The sequence below is a fragment of the Heptranchias perlo genome, chromosome 10 (assembly GCF_035084215.1).
Source record: "Heptranchias perlo isolate sHepPer1 chromosome 10, sHepPer1.hap1, whole genome shotgun sequence".
Classification (NCBI taxonomy): domain Eukaryota; kingdom Metazoa; phylum Chordata; class Chondrichthyes; order Hexanchiformes; family Hexanchidae; genus Heptranchias; species Heptranchias perlo.
Window position 1 is genome coordinate 8,303,669 of NC_090334.1, and position 17,050 is coordinate 8,320,718.

Here is a 17,050-nt window from a genome sequence, read left to right on the forward strand (position 1 = left end):
AACAGTTTCCAGTTTCCCGGCCCTAGCCGGCTCCTTTGCACATGGACGTCCAGTCCCTCTACACCTCCATCCCAACCAGGACGGCCTACGGACCCTCCACTTCTTCCTTGAACAGAGGACCAATCAATCCTTATCCACCACCAACCTCCTCTGCCTGGCTGAACTTGTTCTTATGTTGAAGAACTTCTCCTTTGGCTCCACTCACTTCCTCCAAATAAAAGGTGAAGTTATGGGTCCTAGCTATGCCTGCTTTTTTGTGGGATACATGGAACGTTCTTTGTTCCAATCCTACTCAGGTCCCTTCCCTCACCTCTTTTTCCAGTACATTGATGACTGCATCGGTGCCATTTCCTGCTCTCGCCCCGAACTGGAAAACTCCTTCAACTTTGCTTCCAATTGCCACCCTTCCCATGGTCCATCTCCAACATTTCTATTTCCCGACTTCTCTATCTCTTTTTTGGGGATAGGCTGTCAACCAATATCTCCTATAAGCCCACTGACTCCCACAGCTACCTTGATTACACTTCCTTCCACCCCGCTTCCTGTAAGGACTCTATTCCCTTCTCCCAATTTCTGTGTCTCCGTCGCATCTGGTCTGACGATGCCACCTTCCACACTTGTACTTCCGATATATCTTCCTTTTTCTTCAACCAAGGATTCCCCTCCACTGTAGCTGATAGACACAGTCGATGGGCCCTGTCCCATTTCCCGCACTTCTGACCTGACCCCTTCCCCTCCCTCCCAGAAGCAGGATAGGGTCCCCCTTGTCCTCACCTTCTACCCCATCAGCCTCCACATTCAATGGATCATCCGCCGCCATTTCCGCCACCTTCAGCGGATGTCACCACCAAACACATCTTCCCCTCCCCTCCCAGCATTCTGAATGGACCGTTCCCTCCATGACACCCTGGTCTACTCTGCCATCACCCCATCCCACAGTACCTTCCCGTGCAAGCGCTGGAGTTGCAACACTTGCCCTTTCACCTTGTACTTCTTTCAATTTAATATGCTGTATTCGATCCTCTACATTGGGGGGACCAAACCCAGATTGGGTGATAGCTTTGCCGAGCATCTCCATTCAGTCCGCAAGTGTGACCCTGACCTTCTGGTCGTTTGCCATTTTAATTCTCCATCCCGCTCCCACTCTGATCTCTCTGCCCTCAGTCTCCTACACTGTTCCGACTGACCTCAACAGAAGCACGAGGAATAGCACCTCATCTTTCAATTAGGCACTTTACATCCTTCCAGACTCAACATTGATTCAATAACTTCAGATCATAACTACTGCTCCCATTTTTTCAGACAGCAGGTGCTGGTAATAGATGCTGCCTGATTTGCATGGTATTTCCAGCATTTCCTGTTTTTATTGCATTAATATAGGGCCTTTCATGACTTCAGGACGTCCCAAAGCACTTTATAGTCAAGAAGTATTTTTGAAATGTAGCCACTGTTGTAATGTAGGAAACACAACAGCCAATTTGCATACAGCAAGGGCTCACAAACACCAAATAATTTATTTTAGTGATGTTGGTTGAGGGATAAATATTGGCCAGGACGCTAGGGAGATCTCCCCTGCTCTTCTTCAAAATAGTGACATGGGATCTTTCACGTCAACCTGAGGGGGCAGACAGGACCACCGCATAACATCTCATCTGATAGACGGCGCATCCGACAGTGCAGCACTCCCTCAGTACCGCAGTGGAGTATCAGCCTACATTTTGTGCTCAAGTCTCTGGAGTGGGACTTGAACCCACAAACCTTCTGACTCAGAGGCGAGAGTGAACCAAAGCTGACACCAACCCCACACAATTTGTATTTATACACCATAAAGTACAGGTGGAGAGGTTGATCAGGATTTAAATTCACCTGGGCCTGTGTGAATGTAGGGGTTTGACAGTCTCTCTCCGACACTTTCCCAAGTTACAATATAATGAGCAGTGACTCCAACACAACAGAAGCGCAACCACTAGGGGGAAAGGAGGTGGGATACCTCAGGTATTGTTTTTGAGGGGATTATGTTCCCCTCATCTTCCAGCTTGGAATCCAGAAACTGTCCACCCTTCCCCTCAAAAAACATCCCCGACGCTTTATACGTCGCGTCTGCAATCAACCGAGGGCAGAGCCATCAAAACCTGCCGCTGCCGCGGAGGCTCGCTGACAGTGACAGCCCCAAGGGGCCATCTGCCCGCCAACCCGCGCCCCTCAACAATAATGCACAGTACCAGCGGCGGACACGCCGGCCCGCTGGTCGGGCACTAACAACTAACAACCACATTCGTTGTATGAGTCACCAACCCCCTTCCTTACCTCACCGGGTACCGACCCCCTTCCTTACCTCAGCGCTGACCGTGTTAAACCCCCAGGGCCGCCGCCGCCCCCAGCCAATCAACTGTTTACTTCAAGAATTTAAATTTAACCGCCTTTTCGTTGGTTGAGCTGATACGCATGCGTATTAACGGATTGACGTTAGCCCATACGTCTACATTGCTTAAGTATTTTTTTCCTTCTTTTAAAGTCGATAATGTTAAAAAATAATAATTAAGCGAGGGTCATCTTTCAGACCGAATATGGATTTTTAAAAAAAGTTTGACTATCTGGAAGGGACGTCACGGTTTGGAGGCGGATCCGTGTTTGAATCGGGAGGCGGCCGTTATATGGAGCGACATTGAGGAGAGGCAGCCCTGGTCGTGGAGCAACACTAGTGACCGCAGGTGATTAGAGGGTTATTGGCCGTGAGGGGCGGTGACTCCGGGTATTGGGGGTTAATCGGCCGTGAGGGGCGGTGACTCCGGGTATTGGGGATTAATCGGCCGTGAGGGGCGGTGACTCTGGGTATTGGGGGTTAATCGGCCGTGAGGGGCGGTGACTCCGGGTATTGGGGGTTAATCGGCCTTGAGGGGCGGTGACTCCGGGTATTGGGGGTTTATCAACTACCAGGAGAGAACTAGTGACTGTAAAGTAATGGGTTTATCAGGCTAGTTATACCGGGTAACGGGGGTTATAGGCTGGGCTGGGCTGGGCTGGGCATTAGCGACTGTCGGTGGGGGGCTGAAATTAGTGACTGTAGGTGAAAGGGGTTTGTTGAACGTTAAGGGGGAGTGGAAAATAGTGACTGCAGGTAATGGGGGTTTATCGGCTGCAAGGGGAGAATTAGTGACATGTAGTTGGTTTATCTGTTGTGGGAGGGTGGTGGGCATGTGTTAGTGATGCCATGTAAAGGAGGGGGGGATTGCTGGTGATGCTGTATAAGAGAGAGGGGGGGATTGCTGGTGATGCTGTATAATTGTAAACAATTTTACAACACCAAGTTATAGTCCAGCAATTTTATTTTAAATTCACAAGCTTTCGGAGGCTTCCTCCTTCGTCAGGTAAATGTTCAAGAGCTCCTTGAAGCCTACGCATTTATACATCACAGAACAATACATGGTGTTTACAGACTGCCCCTGCAACTGCCCGTTGCCAAGGCAATCACCGTGTTCAGACAGAGAGGTGTCACCTGCAGAACCCCCGAATGCACATTCAACAAAAAAACAAACAGGAAAAAAAAACAGAGAGAGGCAGAAACATCCGGAAGGCAGAGAAAGCCAGCAAATGACCCATTATATTAAAAACAGATAACATTTGTTCGCTGGTGGGGTAACGTGTAGCGTGACATGAACCCAAGATCCCGGTTGAGGCCGTCCTCATGGGTGCGGAACTTGGCTATCAATTTCTGCTCGACGATTTTGCGTTGTCGTGTGTCTCGAAGGCCGCCTTGGAGTACGCTTACCCGAAGGTCGGTGGATGAATGTCCATGACTGCTGAAGTGTTCCCCGACTGGGAGGGAACCCTCCTGTTTGGCGATTGTTGCGCGGTGTCCGTTCATCCGTTGTCGCAGCGTCTGCATGGTCTCGCCAATGTACCATGCTCTGGGGCATCCTTTCCTGCAACGTATGAGGTAGACAACGTTGGCCGAGTCACAGGAGTATGAACCATGCACCTGGTGGGTGATGTCCTCTCGTGTGATGGTGGTATCTGTGTCGATGATCTGGCATGTCTTGCAGAGGTTACCGTGGCAGGGTTGTGTGGTGTCGTGGACGCTGTTCTCTTGAAAGCTAGGTAATTTGCTGCGAACGATGGTCTGTTTGAGGTTGGGTGGCTGTTTAAAGGCGAGTAGTGGAGGTGTGGGGATGGCCATAGCGAGGTGTTTGTCCTCATTGATGACATGTTGAAGGCTGCGGAGAACATGGTGTAGTTTCTCCGCTCCGGGGAAGTACTGGACGACAAAGGGTACTCTGTTGGTTGCGTCCCGTGTTGGTCTCCTGAGGAGGTCTATGCGATTTTTTGCTGTGGCCCGTCGGAACTGTCGATCGATGAGTCGAGCGTCATATCCCGTTCTTACTAGGGCGTCTTTCAGCGTCTGTAGGTGTCCATCGCGTTCCTCCTCGTCTGAGCAGACCCTGTGTATTCGCAGGGCCTGTCCATAGGGGATGGCCTCTTTGACGTGGTTAGGGTGGAAGCTGGAAAAGTGGAGCATCGTGAGGTTGTCCGTGGGCTTGCGGTAGAGTGAGGTGCTGAGGTGCCCGTCTTTGATGGAGATTCGTGTGTCCAAGAAAGAAACTGATTCTGAGGAGTAGTCCATGGTGAGCTTGATGGTGGGATGGAACTTGTTGATGTTATCGTGTAGTCTCTTTAGTGATTCCTTGCCGTGGGTCCATAGAAAGAAAATGTCGTCGATGTATCTGGTGTATAGTGTTGGTTGGAGGTCTTGTGCAGTGAAGAAGTCCTGCTCGAACTTGTGCATGAAAATGTTGGCGTATTGGGGTGCGAATTTGGTCCCCATGGCTGTTCCGTGTGTTTGGGTAAAGAACTGGTTATCGAAGGTGAAGACATTGTGATGCTGTATAAGAGAGAGGGGGGGATTGCTGGTGATGCTGTATAAGAGAGAGGGGGGGATTGCTGGTGATGCTGTATAAGAGAGAGGGGGGGATTGCTGGTGATGCTGTATAAGAGAGAGGGGGGGATTGCTGGTGATGCTGTATAAGAGAGAGGGGGGGATTGCTGGTGATGCTGTATAAGAGAGAGGGGGGGATTGCTGGTGATGCTGTATAAGAGAGGGGGGGGGGATTGCTGGTGATGCTGTATAAGAGAGAGGGGGGGATTGCTGGTGATGCTGTATAAGAGAGAGGGGGGGATTGCTGGTGATGCTGTATAAGAGAGAGGGGGGGATTGCTGGTGATGCTGTATAAGAGAGAGGGGGGATTGCTGGTGATGCTGTATAAGAGAGAGGGGGGATTGCTGGTGATGCTGTATAAGAGAGAGGGGGGGATTGCTGGTGATGCTGTATAAGAGAGAGGGGGGGGGATTGCTGGTGATGCTGTATAAGAGAGAGGGGGGGGGATTGCTGGTGATGCTGTATAAGAGAGAGGGGGGGGATTGCTGGTGATGCTGTATAAGAGAGAGGGGGGGGATTGCTGGTGATGCTGTATAAGAGAGAGGGGGGGGATTGCTGGTGATGCTGTATAAGAGAGAGGGGGGGGATTGCTGGTGATGCTGTATAAGAGAGGGGGGGGGGATTGCTGGTGATGCTGTATAAGAGAGAGAGGGGGGATTGCTGGTATGGAGAGATTATTGCCCTTAAGGGAGGAAACTAGATTGTTGCTAAATGGGGTTTATTGGCTGTGAGGGGGTATTAGTGACTCTTTGTAAAGGAGACTCTTGGCTGTGGTTAGTTGTTGGGTAATAAATCAAAACAAGGTCACCTTTTGGCTCTGGGTGGATTCATGATGGAAATATAAACTTAAAAATACACAGGAAATCCATTGGCTTTTGAGATGAGGCAAGATAGGATTTTTTTTATTCATTCTTTGAGTGTGGGTGTTGCTGGCAAGGCTGTCCATCCCTAGTTACCCTGAGAAGATGGTGATGGGCTGCCTCCTTGAATCTCTGCTGTCTGTGTGGTGAAGGTACTCCTACAATGCTGTTAGATGGGGAGTTCCAGGATTTTGACCCAGTGATGATGAAGGATCGGCGATATATGTCCGAGTCAGGATGGTGTGTGACTTGGAGATGATGGTGTTCCCATGCACCTGCTGCCCTTGTCCTTCTCGGTAGTGGAGGTTGTGGGTTTGGGAGGTGTTGCCAAAGAAGCCTTTGACTGAGTTGCTGCAGTGCATTCTATAGATAGTACATACTGCAGCCACAGTACACTGGTGGTGGAGAGGGTGTTTAGGCCAATAGATGAGGTACCAATCAAGTGGGCTGCTTTGTTCTGAATGGCGTCAAGCTCCTTGTGGTGTTGCAGCTGCACATATCCAGGCAAATGGAGAGTATTTCATCACACTTCTGGCTTGTGCCTTGTGGGTAGTGGAGGGACTTTGGGGAATAGAATCAGGTGGTGATTCACTTGCTGCAGAATAATCAGCCTCTGACCTGCTCTGGTAGCTATGATATTTGTGGCTGGTCCAGTTGAGTTTCTGGTCAATGCTGACCCCCAGAATGTTGATGGTGGAGTACTTGGTGTTGGTAATGCCACTGAATGTCATGGGGCGGTGGTTATGCGCTTGTTGGAGTTGGTGATTGCCTGGCATTTGTGTGGCATGAATGTTACCTGCCACTTATCAGCCTATGTTGTCCAGATCTTGTTACATGTGAGTATGGACTGATTCATTATCTGAGGAATTGTGAATGGAGCTGAACACTGTAATCATCGGCAAACAGCCCCACTTCTGATCTTATGAAGGGAAGGTCATTGATGAAGCAGCTGAAGATAGTTGGGCCTAGGACCCTGCTCTGAGGAACTCCTGCAGCGATGTCCTGGGGCTGAAATAATTGGCGTCCAACAACCACTACCATCTTCCTTTGTGCTAGGTATGACTCCAGCCACTGGAGAGTTTTCCCACTGATCCCCATTGACTTCAGTTTTACTGGGGCTCCTTGGTGCCATACTCGATCAAATGCTGCCTTGATGTCTAAGGCAGTCACTCACCTCATCTCTGGAATTCTGACTCTTGTTTCCATGTTCTAGCTCACCCCAGGTAAATTAGGTGAGAGTTATTAATGTAAAACACTCATCTCGGAAACAACTGATCTTCGAGTGAGGTGGTGAGAATCTTTAAGAAAAAAAGAAGGGGGCAATGATGATAGTGTTGGCTTTTCGAGCAGGAGTGCAGAAGGCTGATGAGCAGCACTACAGTCCTCCAGTGGGAGCTTGCAATATTGTGGATTCCTGAGGCAGAGAGGGGGACAGTAGCACAGCTTAAAGTGAGAGGTACCTATCGGTCACCTGCACACCTGTTCATAAAGCTGGCAGTGATTTTTTGTTTGTTTGGGTTTGTGGGAAACTAAAACAAATATACAAGTGCAATGGCAGATCAGTTGTTTCTGCTGGTAGATTTTTCAAAAGTGAGTGCTTTTCATTCTTGATAGTTACATTAGTTTTCATTCTTGATTATCTGTGGAGGAGAAAATAGTTAAATGATGGAGCTTTGTGGCCCGGTTAAAATTGGGAATCAGGCAGAAAGTTGGGTTGGGCAATCCTGCGGTGGTGTCTTAGGAGAAAGCATACTGGTTTAGAAACTTGTACTAGTTTAGGAGTGGCCCTGAAGTTATTTTCTATCCACTGTTCAGACAAACCATTCAGAAAATGTTGCTTCCTACACATGCTTAAATTGAGCCATGAAAGGGATGCAGAAGTCCAGATTGACTGAGTAGCTCAGAGTGACTGTACCAATCTTCATTGAATTTTAGTGCTTATTTTTTTGTGGCTGATATTTAGGGAGGCCCTCTGGCCCAGTGAATAAACGCATTGCCAAATGTGGTGCTGTCATTCACACACACAAATGTCCCAGGTTCAATACCTGCTCTATGAACTGATGTGAGTTGGCGTACTAAATTGGCTTCACAGGGAAGGAAACTGGCTACATTTCCTTCTCATCACTGTTCAGTTGGTTGAGTATGGAATTGAACTTGGCTGTGATATGTCCATGGTAAAATAGCTTTTTACTGGAGAAGTGGTGCAAAGCTTTCCTGTTGGCATACTGTGTGGATTTCGGATTAATAGACAATGTCTTGGGTAATTCTGCAATCCTTTGCCTGCATGGCATGCAGGAATAAAATTGTAGCTAAATGTTGTAGCTCTATCTCTGACCAATTTTCCCTGCAAATGTGGCTTCCCACTGGGAGTATGGGATTGCAGCGTCATCCCTGTCGAGACTTAAATCAGTAAATTAGCTTGTGGAGTATTGTGGGTGCAACCTGTGCACCACAATGTGGAAGCAGGTCACATTTAAAGTTATGATGTGGAGATGCCGGTGATGGACTGGGGTTGACAATTGTAAACAATTTTACAACACCAAGTTATAGTCCAGCAATTTTATTTTAAATTCACAAGCTTTCGGAGACTTCCTCCTTCCTCAGGTAAATGTTCAGGATCCTGAACATTTACCTGAGGAAGGAGGAAGTCTCCGAAAGCTTGTGAATTTAAAATAAAATTGCTGGACTATAACTTGGTGTTGTAAAATTGTTTACAAACATTTAAAGTTGGGAGAGAATATACAGCAAAATTGTTTGGGTCTTTGTGTTGGTCTGTCTGCCTTCTTCCTTCATGATGTTGTATTTCTATAGTATTGTCTGTCTGCTTGAAGAGATGCAGAAGTCCAAATTACCTGTTTACCGACTGAGAGACACACGTGCTGTCATACCTCCACCGGAGGCCCCGAATGCCAAGATGCTCAGAACAGGTAAACTCAATGTGCATGTAAGGAATTTGTAGGATAAATTAGAAATATAGTGAGAAGTTTTGAGCAGGTTTTGACAAATGGCTGTCGGGTGCATGAAGCCCATTCCTGTCCATGTGCAACCCACTCATCATGGACTTGATTCAACCTCCTGAGGAAAGTCTCCCCCCCCCCAAACCCCCTGGCTTCTATTTATTGCTGTAATTACGCTCAGTATTTTACGGCTGCATGCTTTAAATGCAGTTTCACTAATAGGTCAAATTTTTATGCATATATACTCTTACATAACAATAACTTGCATTTATATAGTGCCTTTAATGTAGGAAAACATACCGAAGTGTAATCGGACAAAAATTGACAGCGAGCCAAAGGAGGAGATATTAGGTGGGGTGATTGAAAGCTTGGTCAAAGATGTAGGTTAAGAAGTGTCCTCAAGGAGAGGTTTAGGGAGGGAATTGCAAAGCTTGGGGCCCAGAAGGCTGAAGGCACATATGGTTGTGGAGCAAAGGAAATGGAGTCTTTGTAAGAAGCCAGAGTTTTCAGATGGTTTTATGGTTGGAGGAGGTTGCAGAGATGGGGAGGGACGAGGTCATGGAGCGTTTTGAACACGAGGCATTGGTGGACCATGAGCCGATGTAGATCAGCGAGCACAGGGGTGATGGGTGAGCAGGACTTGATGAGAGTTAGGATATAGGCAGCAGAGTTTTGGATCAAGTGATTTCGTTTTTGTCGGGTTGCTAGCTTCAAAAGAAATTTCTTTTAACTTGTTAATAACACCATACTAACCAAGTGATTTTCATGTTTACTCACTGCCGTTTCTTTCCCAACGTAGATAACGATACCTTGGGGCCTTCAGCAATGAAAAATTGTCCTGTGAACCCAATGCTGCCAGAATTTGAGAGAGATTTGCCTCGGACATTTAATTTTTCACAGAAAATTTCAAATGCAATCATGTTTGAGGCATCTTCGAAGCCACGTAATGTGGCCTTAAATAAAAGGTAAAGCCTATCCTGTTACCTGGGCTCGGCAGTGTAAGTTACAAATCTATGAATACACTAGTTATCCAAGTCTACGTGTTGAATATAAAAACAAGGAAGTCATGCTAAACTACTAGAAATCGTCTTAGCTTAAGTATTGTGTAGAATTCTGGGCACCACACTTTTTAGGAAGGATGTCAAGGCCTTGTAGAAGGTACATAGGAGGTTTACCAGAATGATACTAGGGATGAGGGCCTTCAGTTCTGTGGAGAGACTGGAGAAGCTGGGATTGTTCTCCTTAGAGCAGAGAAGGTTAAGGGGAGATTTAATAGAGGTATTCAAAATTAGGAGGGATTTGGGTAGAGTAGGTAGGGATAAACTGTTTCCTCTGGCAAGTAGGTCGATAACCACAGATCATAGATTTAAAATAATTGGCAGAAGGACTAGAGGGGAAATGAGAAATTTTCAGTTAAGATCTGGAACACACTACCTGAAAGGGTGATGGAAGGAGATTTCGTAGGAACTTTCAAAAAGGCAATTGGCCATGCACTTGAAGAGGCCTAATTTGCAGGGTTGTGAGGAAATGGCTGGGATTGGGACTAAATTGGACAGCTTTCAGAGAGCTGGCACAGGCACAGTGGGCCGAGTGGCAGCCTCCTGTGCGGTAAGATTCTGTAATTTTTGTATTAATGGTGGCTTTGTAAATGGGGTGGATACTGCTATCTTGAGTGTCCCCAGTCCCCTGTAGTGACCCTTTTTTATTTGTACCCATTTCCTTTTAATAGTCTAAATCCAAAAGGAAATAGCAAAGATTGGGAAAGAAAAGTGTACATGCAGATCTCTTTCTCTAATTGTAGGGAATAATTTGGGTGAAATCAATTCCTTTTAAAGCATTTTCCCACCACTAATTCATACCCAATTTCACATTTACTGAGTTTTAAACATCTTTTAAAAGTTGGTGTTGCATAGTGCCACTACCTATGTCTGTGTGCCACGATGCCTATATATCTAGTACATTACTCTGAAATGCAGCTGATAATATGGCATTTTTTATTTTAATCACCAGAGGGCACTCTCTACTGACCAACAGTATTGTGCCAGCTATCCAGGCAGTCAGCTTTCAGTGATGACCTTGCAGTTTTCAAATCTCCTAATTTCCTATGTGCCAGTGTTGTGTACAGGTGTAAATTTCTGCGCCAGGGTTATAGTTTAATTGTAGCTACCTGCACTGTCTCTCTTCCTGTTCAAAATAAAATGGCCTGTAGTGCCCAGATTGAGTGCTCATGTGGGGGGGGATGGTAGAAATTATGACCATGAAACTTTAGCTGGGGTACACTTCGACATATGCCAATCATCCTTCAGTACCTCCCTCGAGTGACCCTCCTTTTGTGTATGAGCATAGACAGTGAGTGTTAGCGGGCAACTTACTGGGGGAGGGGGGATAGCACAGCTGATCCGGCCTTTGCCTGATGCCTCAGACATGCATTTTGCAGCAGAGGTCACTAGTTACAAGAAGAAGTGGGAACCCAAGCTTTGCTCTACCTCATCCCTACACCTCTCTGGGAGTGAGCCTCTGGCATAATGGTAGCAAGGTGAAGGGTTCAAGCCCCACTCAGACAGTTCTGGTGAATGGAGACTAGAATATGGTCTCAATACTATGTTGACATCCAGTGGGGTACACTCGTCCGGACTGAGTGACCACTGGCTTAGTGGTAGTATTCTAGCCTCTGAGTCAGAAGGGTTAGTTTTGGGTCCCACTCCACACAGCCCTAATGGAATGCTGGCTCTAAATGTTAGATTGATGAATGGTGGGGATACTTGGATCCGATGGGTGTGGGTGGCCGCCTGTCATCGTACAGGTAGGCGGGGCTCTTCAGCCTTGGTTGCAGCTCGTATAGGAGAAGGTGCTCTGAAGATAAAGGACACCCTATGTTGGTATATGGCATCAGAGATCAAAGGAACTAGCTTTAATTTCTCCCACTCCACTGATTACCTGGGAAAGATTAAGTAGACGTCACTTATATCCTTGTGTAAGGAAAGGAGCAATTGCGAGATTGCTGGGCATTTCCTGAAGGGAGTTGCTAGGTCATTACTTCAGAAGAAGCTATACTTCCCTCTGCCCTCCTTGCACTGAAGTCCATGGACTGGGAATTTATCTTTTAAAAAGGTCCCAATATTAACTCATCCTTTTTTTAAAAAAATCACAATGTAGTGTCTAGATTTCCCAATATCAACTAAAAGAGCTGCAGATCTTCACTGAACAGAAGTTAAATCATTTTACAAATAAGTGCCCATATCTTTGGAGTAGTGCAATAATTTTCTCTCCTGAAGGTGTGGATCCCTGTTTATAAGAACACAAGAAATAAGAACAGGAGTAGGCCATTTGCCCCTTGAGTCTGCTCCACCATTCAATAAGATCATAGCTGATCTTCTACCTCAACTCCACTTTCCCACCCTATCCCCATATCCCTTGATTCCCTTAATATCCAAAAATTGATTGATCTCCAGCTTGAATATACTCAACGACTGAGCATCCACAGCCCTCTGGGGTAGAGAATTCCAAAGATTCACACCCCGCTGAGTGAAGAAATTTTTCCTCATCTTGGTCCTAAATGGCCGACCTCTTATCTTGAGACTATGACCCCTGCTCCTTCAAAACTGAGATGAGGGGAAACTTTTTCACTCAGAGGGTGGTAGGTCTGTGGAATTTGCTGCCCCAGGAAGCTGTGGAAGCTACATCATTGAATAAATTTAAAACAGAAATAGACAGTTTCCTAGAAGTAAAGGGAATTAGGGGTTACGGGGAGCGGGCAGGAAATTGGACATGAATTTAGATTTGAGGTTAGGATCAGATCAGCCATGATCTTATTAAATGGCGGAGCAGGCTCGAAGGGCCGATTGGCCTACTCCTGCTCCTATTTCTTATGTTCTTATGTTCTTATCCCGACTTGGAAATACATCGCCGTTCCTTCATCGTCGCTGGGTCAAAATCCTGGAACTCCCTTCCTAACAGCACTGTGGGAGAACCTTCACCACACTGACTGCAGCAGTTCAAGAAGGCGGCTCACCACCACCTTCTCGAGGGCAATTAGGGATGGACAATAAATGCTGGCCTCGCCAGCGACGCCCACATCCCATGAACAAATTTTAAAAAAAATATAGGCCAATTCTAGGCAAGTACATCCTTCCTTGGGTAAGACGACCAAAACTGGACAGTACTTGTACTAGTGAGGTGTGGTCTCACCAGAGCCCTATATAATTGCAGCAAGACCTCCTTACCCTTAGCCTTTATTGCAATGGGGTTGGAGTATAACATACTATTGGCCTTCCTAATTGCTTACTGTAGCTGCATGTCAATTTTGAGATTTCATGTACATCCAAATCTCTCTGACAACCAACATTTCTTAGTCTCTCACCCTTTTTAAAAAATATTCTGCTTTTCTACCTACCAAAGTGGATAATTTTACATTTCCCCACATTATACTCCACCTTCTTGCCCACTCACTTAACCTGTCCATATCACTTTGCAGCCCCTTTGCATCCTCTCACAGCTTTCTTTCCCACCTAGCTTTGTATCGTAAGCAAACTTGGATACATTACACATGGTCCCCTCATCTAAGTCATTGATATAGATTGAGGCCCAAGCACCGATCCTTGCAGCACCCCACTAGTTATAACCTGCCAACCGGAAAATCATAGAATGGTTACAGCACAGAAGGAGGACCATCAAGCCTGTTTATTCCTACTCTCTGTTTCTGTCTGTTAACCAATCCTCAATCCAAGCTAATATTACCCCTAATCTTGTGTAACAACCTCTTGTGTGGCACCTTTATTAAATGCCTTTTGAAAATCCAAATATACTACATCCACTAGTTTTCCCCCTTATCTACCGCGCTAGTTACATCTCAAAAAAACTCTTAATATTTGTCAAATACGATTTCCCTTTCATAAAACCATGTTGACTCTGCCTAATCATATTATGATTTTCTGAGTGCCCTGTTACTATGTCCTTAATTATAGATACTAGCATTTTCCCTACTATTGATGTCAGGCTAACTATCCTGTAGTTCCCTGTTTTCTCTCCCTCCTTTGAATAGCCATGTTACATTTGCTACCTTCCAATCCATGGGGACTGTTCTAGAATCTAGGGAATTCTGGAAGATCAAATCCAATGCATCCACTATCTCTGTAGCCTGTAAGGTGTTCAGTTCCCTTTTGCCTTATGATGATTCTTGGACCTTGGACTTACAAGAACAAAATATACACGACAAATAGGTTTTGGCTCAACCCCGATTAGTTAGTTTATTAGACCAACAAAACCACAGTACAAACTCTTTACGATTGGACTGAAACTTAGTCACCCACGCGGCTGGCCATTACTGATGTTGATTGTAGGCCTGGATTTGGAGATGACCGGTTTCCTTCCTTCACCTGACTGCAGTGTTCACATGTCGATGTTGTCCCTTGTATTATGCTAGTCATGCTATCCCACACCTGGGCCCCAACCATAGTTTTGGTTATCAGCCTGCTGAGCTGCCTGGCATTTCACACCTCATCATCTCGGTCTTGCAATCTCCTGAGCTATATAGACCTCCAAGATCGGAGACAACTCCTTATCTCCTCCCCTGTTAACTGTGCCTCATAAAAGACAGTGTGATTTCCCTTACTGTGATGAACGTTTAGCTCATGGCATTGTTCAGATGTTAATGTGTCTTCAGAAACTGATCAAAAGCCAGAGTTTCAGTTAATTGGCACCTTCCGTGCATCGAGGTTAACTGTTTCATGTCCTTCAGTCCCCCCTTTAATATCTCTTACACCAGAGATGTTACTTCTGACGATCCTCCGCTGCCTTCGAGTGCATTGCTGGTTCCAGCCAAATCTCTCATTTCTTTTATAATTAGTTCAATCATCCTGAATTCCTTTTTAACAATCTCTCAAGTTGCTCCATTTTAGCCTTTCTTTTTAGCTTGCATGATAATATCAACAAATACAACACAATAATCAATTGCACAATCACTAATACATGCAAAGCGATTAGAATCCAAGGAGGGACCTCAATATTAAGCCCAACATCCCACCAAGAAGGGGTAACTATTTCTTCAATTTCATCCCTTGTTTTCTTATTTTTCTGCTGTCGAGTATAATGATGTTTTTGGGAAAGCTCTACATCCTTTACTAGTTTAGTCAAATGTTCGGGTAATGGTGGGATATATCATATCCAAAACGGGATGTGTTCTGGGAGGTTTGGCAAAGTACTGTTAACTGTGATATTAATTGGGGTGTGATCTGAGATAGGGATTATCCTTTCCTGTGCTACTTGGACCTCTATCTGGGGTCTGAAGCAAAAGGTAGAGTCTTGAACTGGACACCAGGTATCATTATGTACCCTATACCGGCTTTCACTAGTGGTGACACAGCAGGTTCTTATATGCAACCTGGGGCGGGACATGGCTGTGAGCCATCACCTCCATGGTACACTTGATAGGCTGTCTGCCTCCGAATTCAAACCCACATACCGGCCGATCAAAAAGATTCAGATGGTATGGGCACAACACCATGTGTACCTCCTCCCTGGCGTCCCTCCAGATTAGTGCCGGTTATCTTAACCACATAAGGAGGGGTCTTATGATGCCTTACATGTACCCCATTTCGAATGACACCAATATTTTCTAACCGGTATACCGGTACTGGTGGTTGTGACTGATCAATCACCGGCATCCTAAGAACCAGTCCTATTATAGTTTGTTTATTATGACCACAGTTGACCGGGACTGGGTATGCCTTGGAGGCCAACTGTAGCTGACATGGATTCATAATGTTGTTATATGCACTTAAAGCTTCTAGGTGCCTGATGCTAATCCATGATGGTATGTGGCCTTGTTTCAAATCCCCTAGATTACTATGCCCCTCGTTTAACAACCAGGCGCCGTACATAACACACAAGTCATTTTGGGCGGCCCGGTCCAACTCATTTCGGTCCTCCTTTATTAGCTTGTTTATGGTCTGGGCATGAGTCTCCAACTCGGCTATTATTTCCTTCAGATGAATTGTCATCACTTGGTCTTCCTGCAGTCCTTGTCCCTCAATATTATCCTCCCCCAGTATTTTCTTTAGCTGGCCCTGTAGGGTATTCACTTGTATCTGCAACTGAGCATTATCCATACTATTGACCAGTGACGTCCCTGTATTAAATACCACGGCCGCGTCATTGATCAATCCCCTTTTTCGTCTTAAGCCCATGTGGCTGTTTTTGACTGGTGTATATAAATCCCCCTGGCTTTCATCCTCATAGTTCCCCTCATAAAATTGCCAGAACATCTCCTTTAGCAGTTTCTCATACAATTTTTCTGTTTCTGGTGGGCACCGCCTGGACAACTGTAACTCCGTTAAATTAAAGAATAACAGAGGCTACCTCATGATGCATGTCATGATACATCACTTTCCTTGTTGGAATCAACACCAACCCATTCCTGGATCCGGGTGTCGTTATGGGGCACTTAACCTCTTTAGCCGAAGTCTTTGGAGTTTTTGGTAGAGACTTCATTTTGTTTGCAACCAGTTTGGTAGCATTGACCATCTTTGGAGGATCTGAGACCACACATGAGTCTAAACTGAGTCCAGTTCATTCCTGACCCGGAGTCTTGCCATTGCCATTTGAAAACAATGGCAACCCCTTGTCATTTGTGCCCTGACCCGACCCCACACAAACTCCTTGCTCCCTCTTCCACAATTTGTTCCAACACAATTTTACCCCTTCCTTAGTTCCCATAGTCCGCCTGTTCGAGTCATTACCCAATTTTGTCCAATATGTGGATGCGTCACTTTTACTTGTCTGTCTTTTGTAACCACCACCATCCCATAGGGGTGCTCCCTTGGCATTCTAGACAAACCCATCTACCCTTTTTCACCTGTACCTTGCTGGCCGTGACATTTATTTTTGGGCAGGACACTGATACTTCCTCAATTTTGTAACCAGTTCGATTTGAATACTTGGTGGAATTTGACCCTAGCCAATCAGGCCAATTTCCGTCGTGGGAATATGTAACTATACCGTGTCATTCCCCCTTGAGTTACGGTGGGACCAGTTCCTCCCATACATACGTAAATAAAAGACGTCTCGATGTCCCTCTGATTTCCCTGTCCTGCTCCAATCGGGATCACCAACGCGCCCAGCCACAGTGTCCACTTCATCTTGCGTCCTTGCCTCTACAAAAGAAAATAAGAGCTAGCACTGCTCTGTGAGGGGTCTTCCCTTCACAGGTCAGACTTAAGTTATACACCTATTTACAATCACCGCTTTTCCTTTCCCTCGAGGTTTGGGCACCTTGGGGCCCGGGGTGGTGTAGGAGGAGACGT

The 17,050-nt window shown here is 46.0% G+C and overlaps 1 protein-coding gene across 2 annotated transcripts in view; it reads left to right on the forward strand.

Annotated features, from left to right (window-relative positions):
- Positions 1–2,506: 2,506 nt before the first annotated feature.
- knstrn (kinetochore localized astrin (SPAG5) binding protein) overlaps positions 2,507–17,050 on the forward strand; it is a 39,006-nt gene continuing 24,462 nt past the window's right edge. The window contains exons 1-3 of one of the 2 annotated variants that reach the window (XM_067991193.1): positions 2,507–2,711; positions 8,605–8,720; positions 9,550–9,715. In XM_067991193.1, coding sequence (XP_067847294.1) covers positions 8,627–8,720; positions 9,550–9,715 — 260 coding nt within the window. In that variant the 5' untranslated portion in view covers positions 2,507–2,711; positions 8,605–8,626. The remainder of the gene's footprint in view (positions 2,712–8,604; positions 8,721–9,549; positions 9,716–17,050) is intronic. The other variant, XM_067991194.1, reaches the window with a different exon arrangement.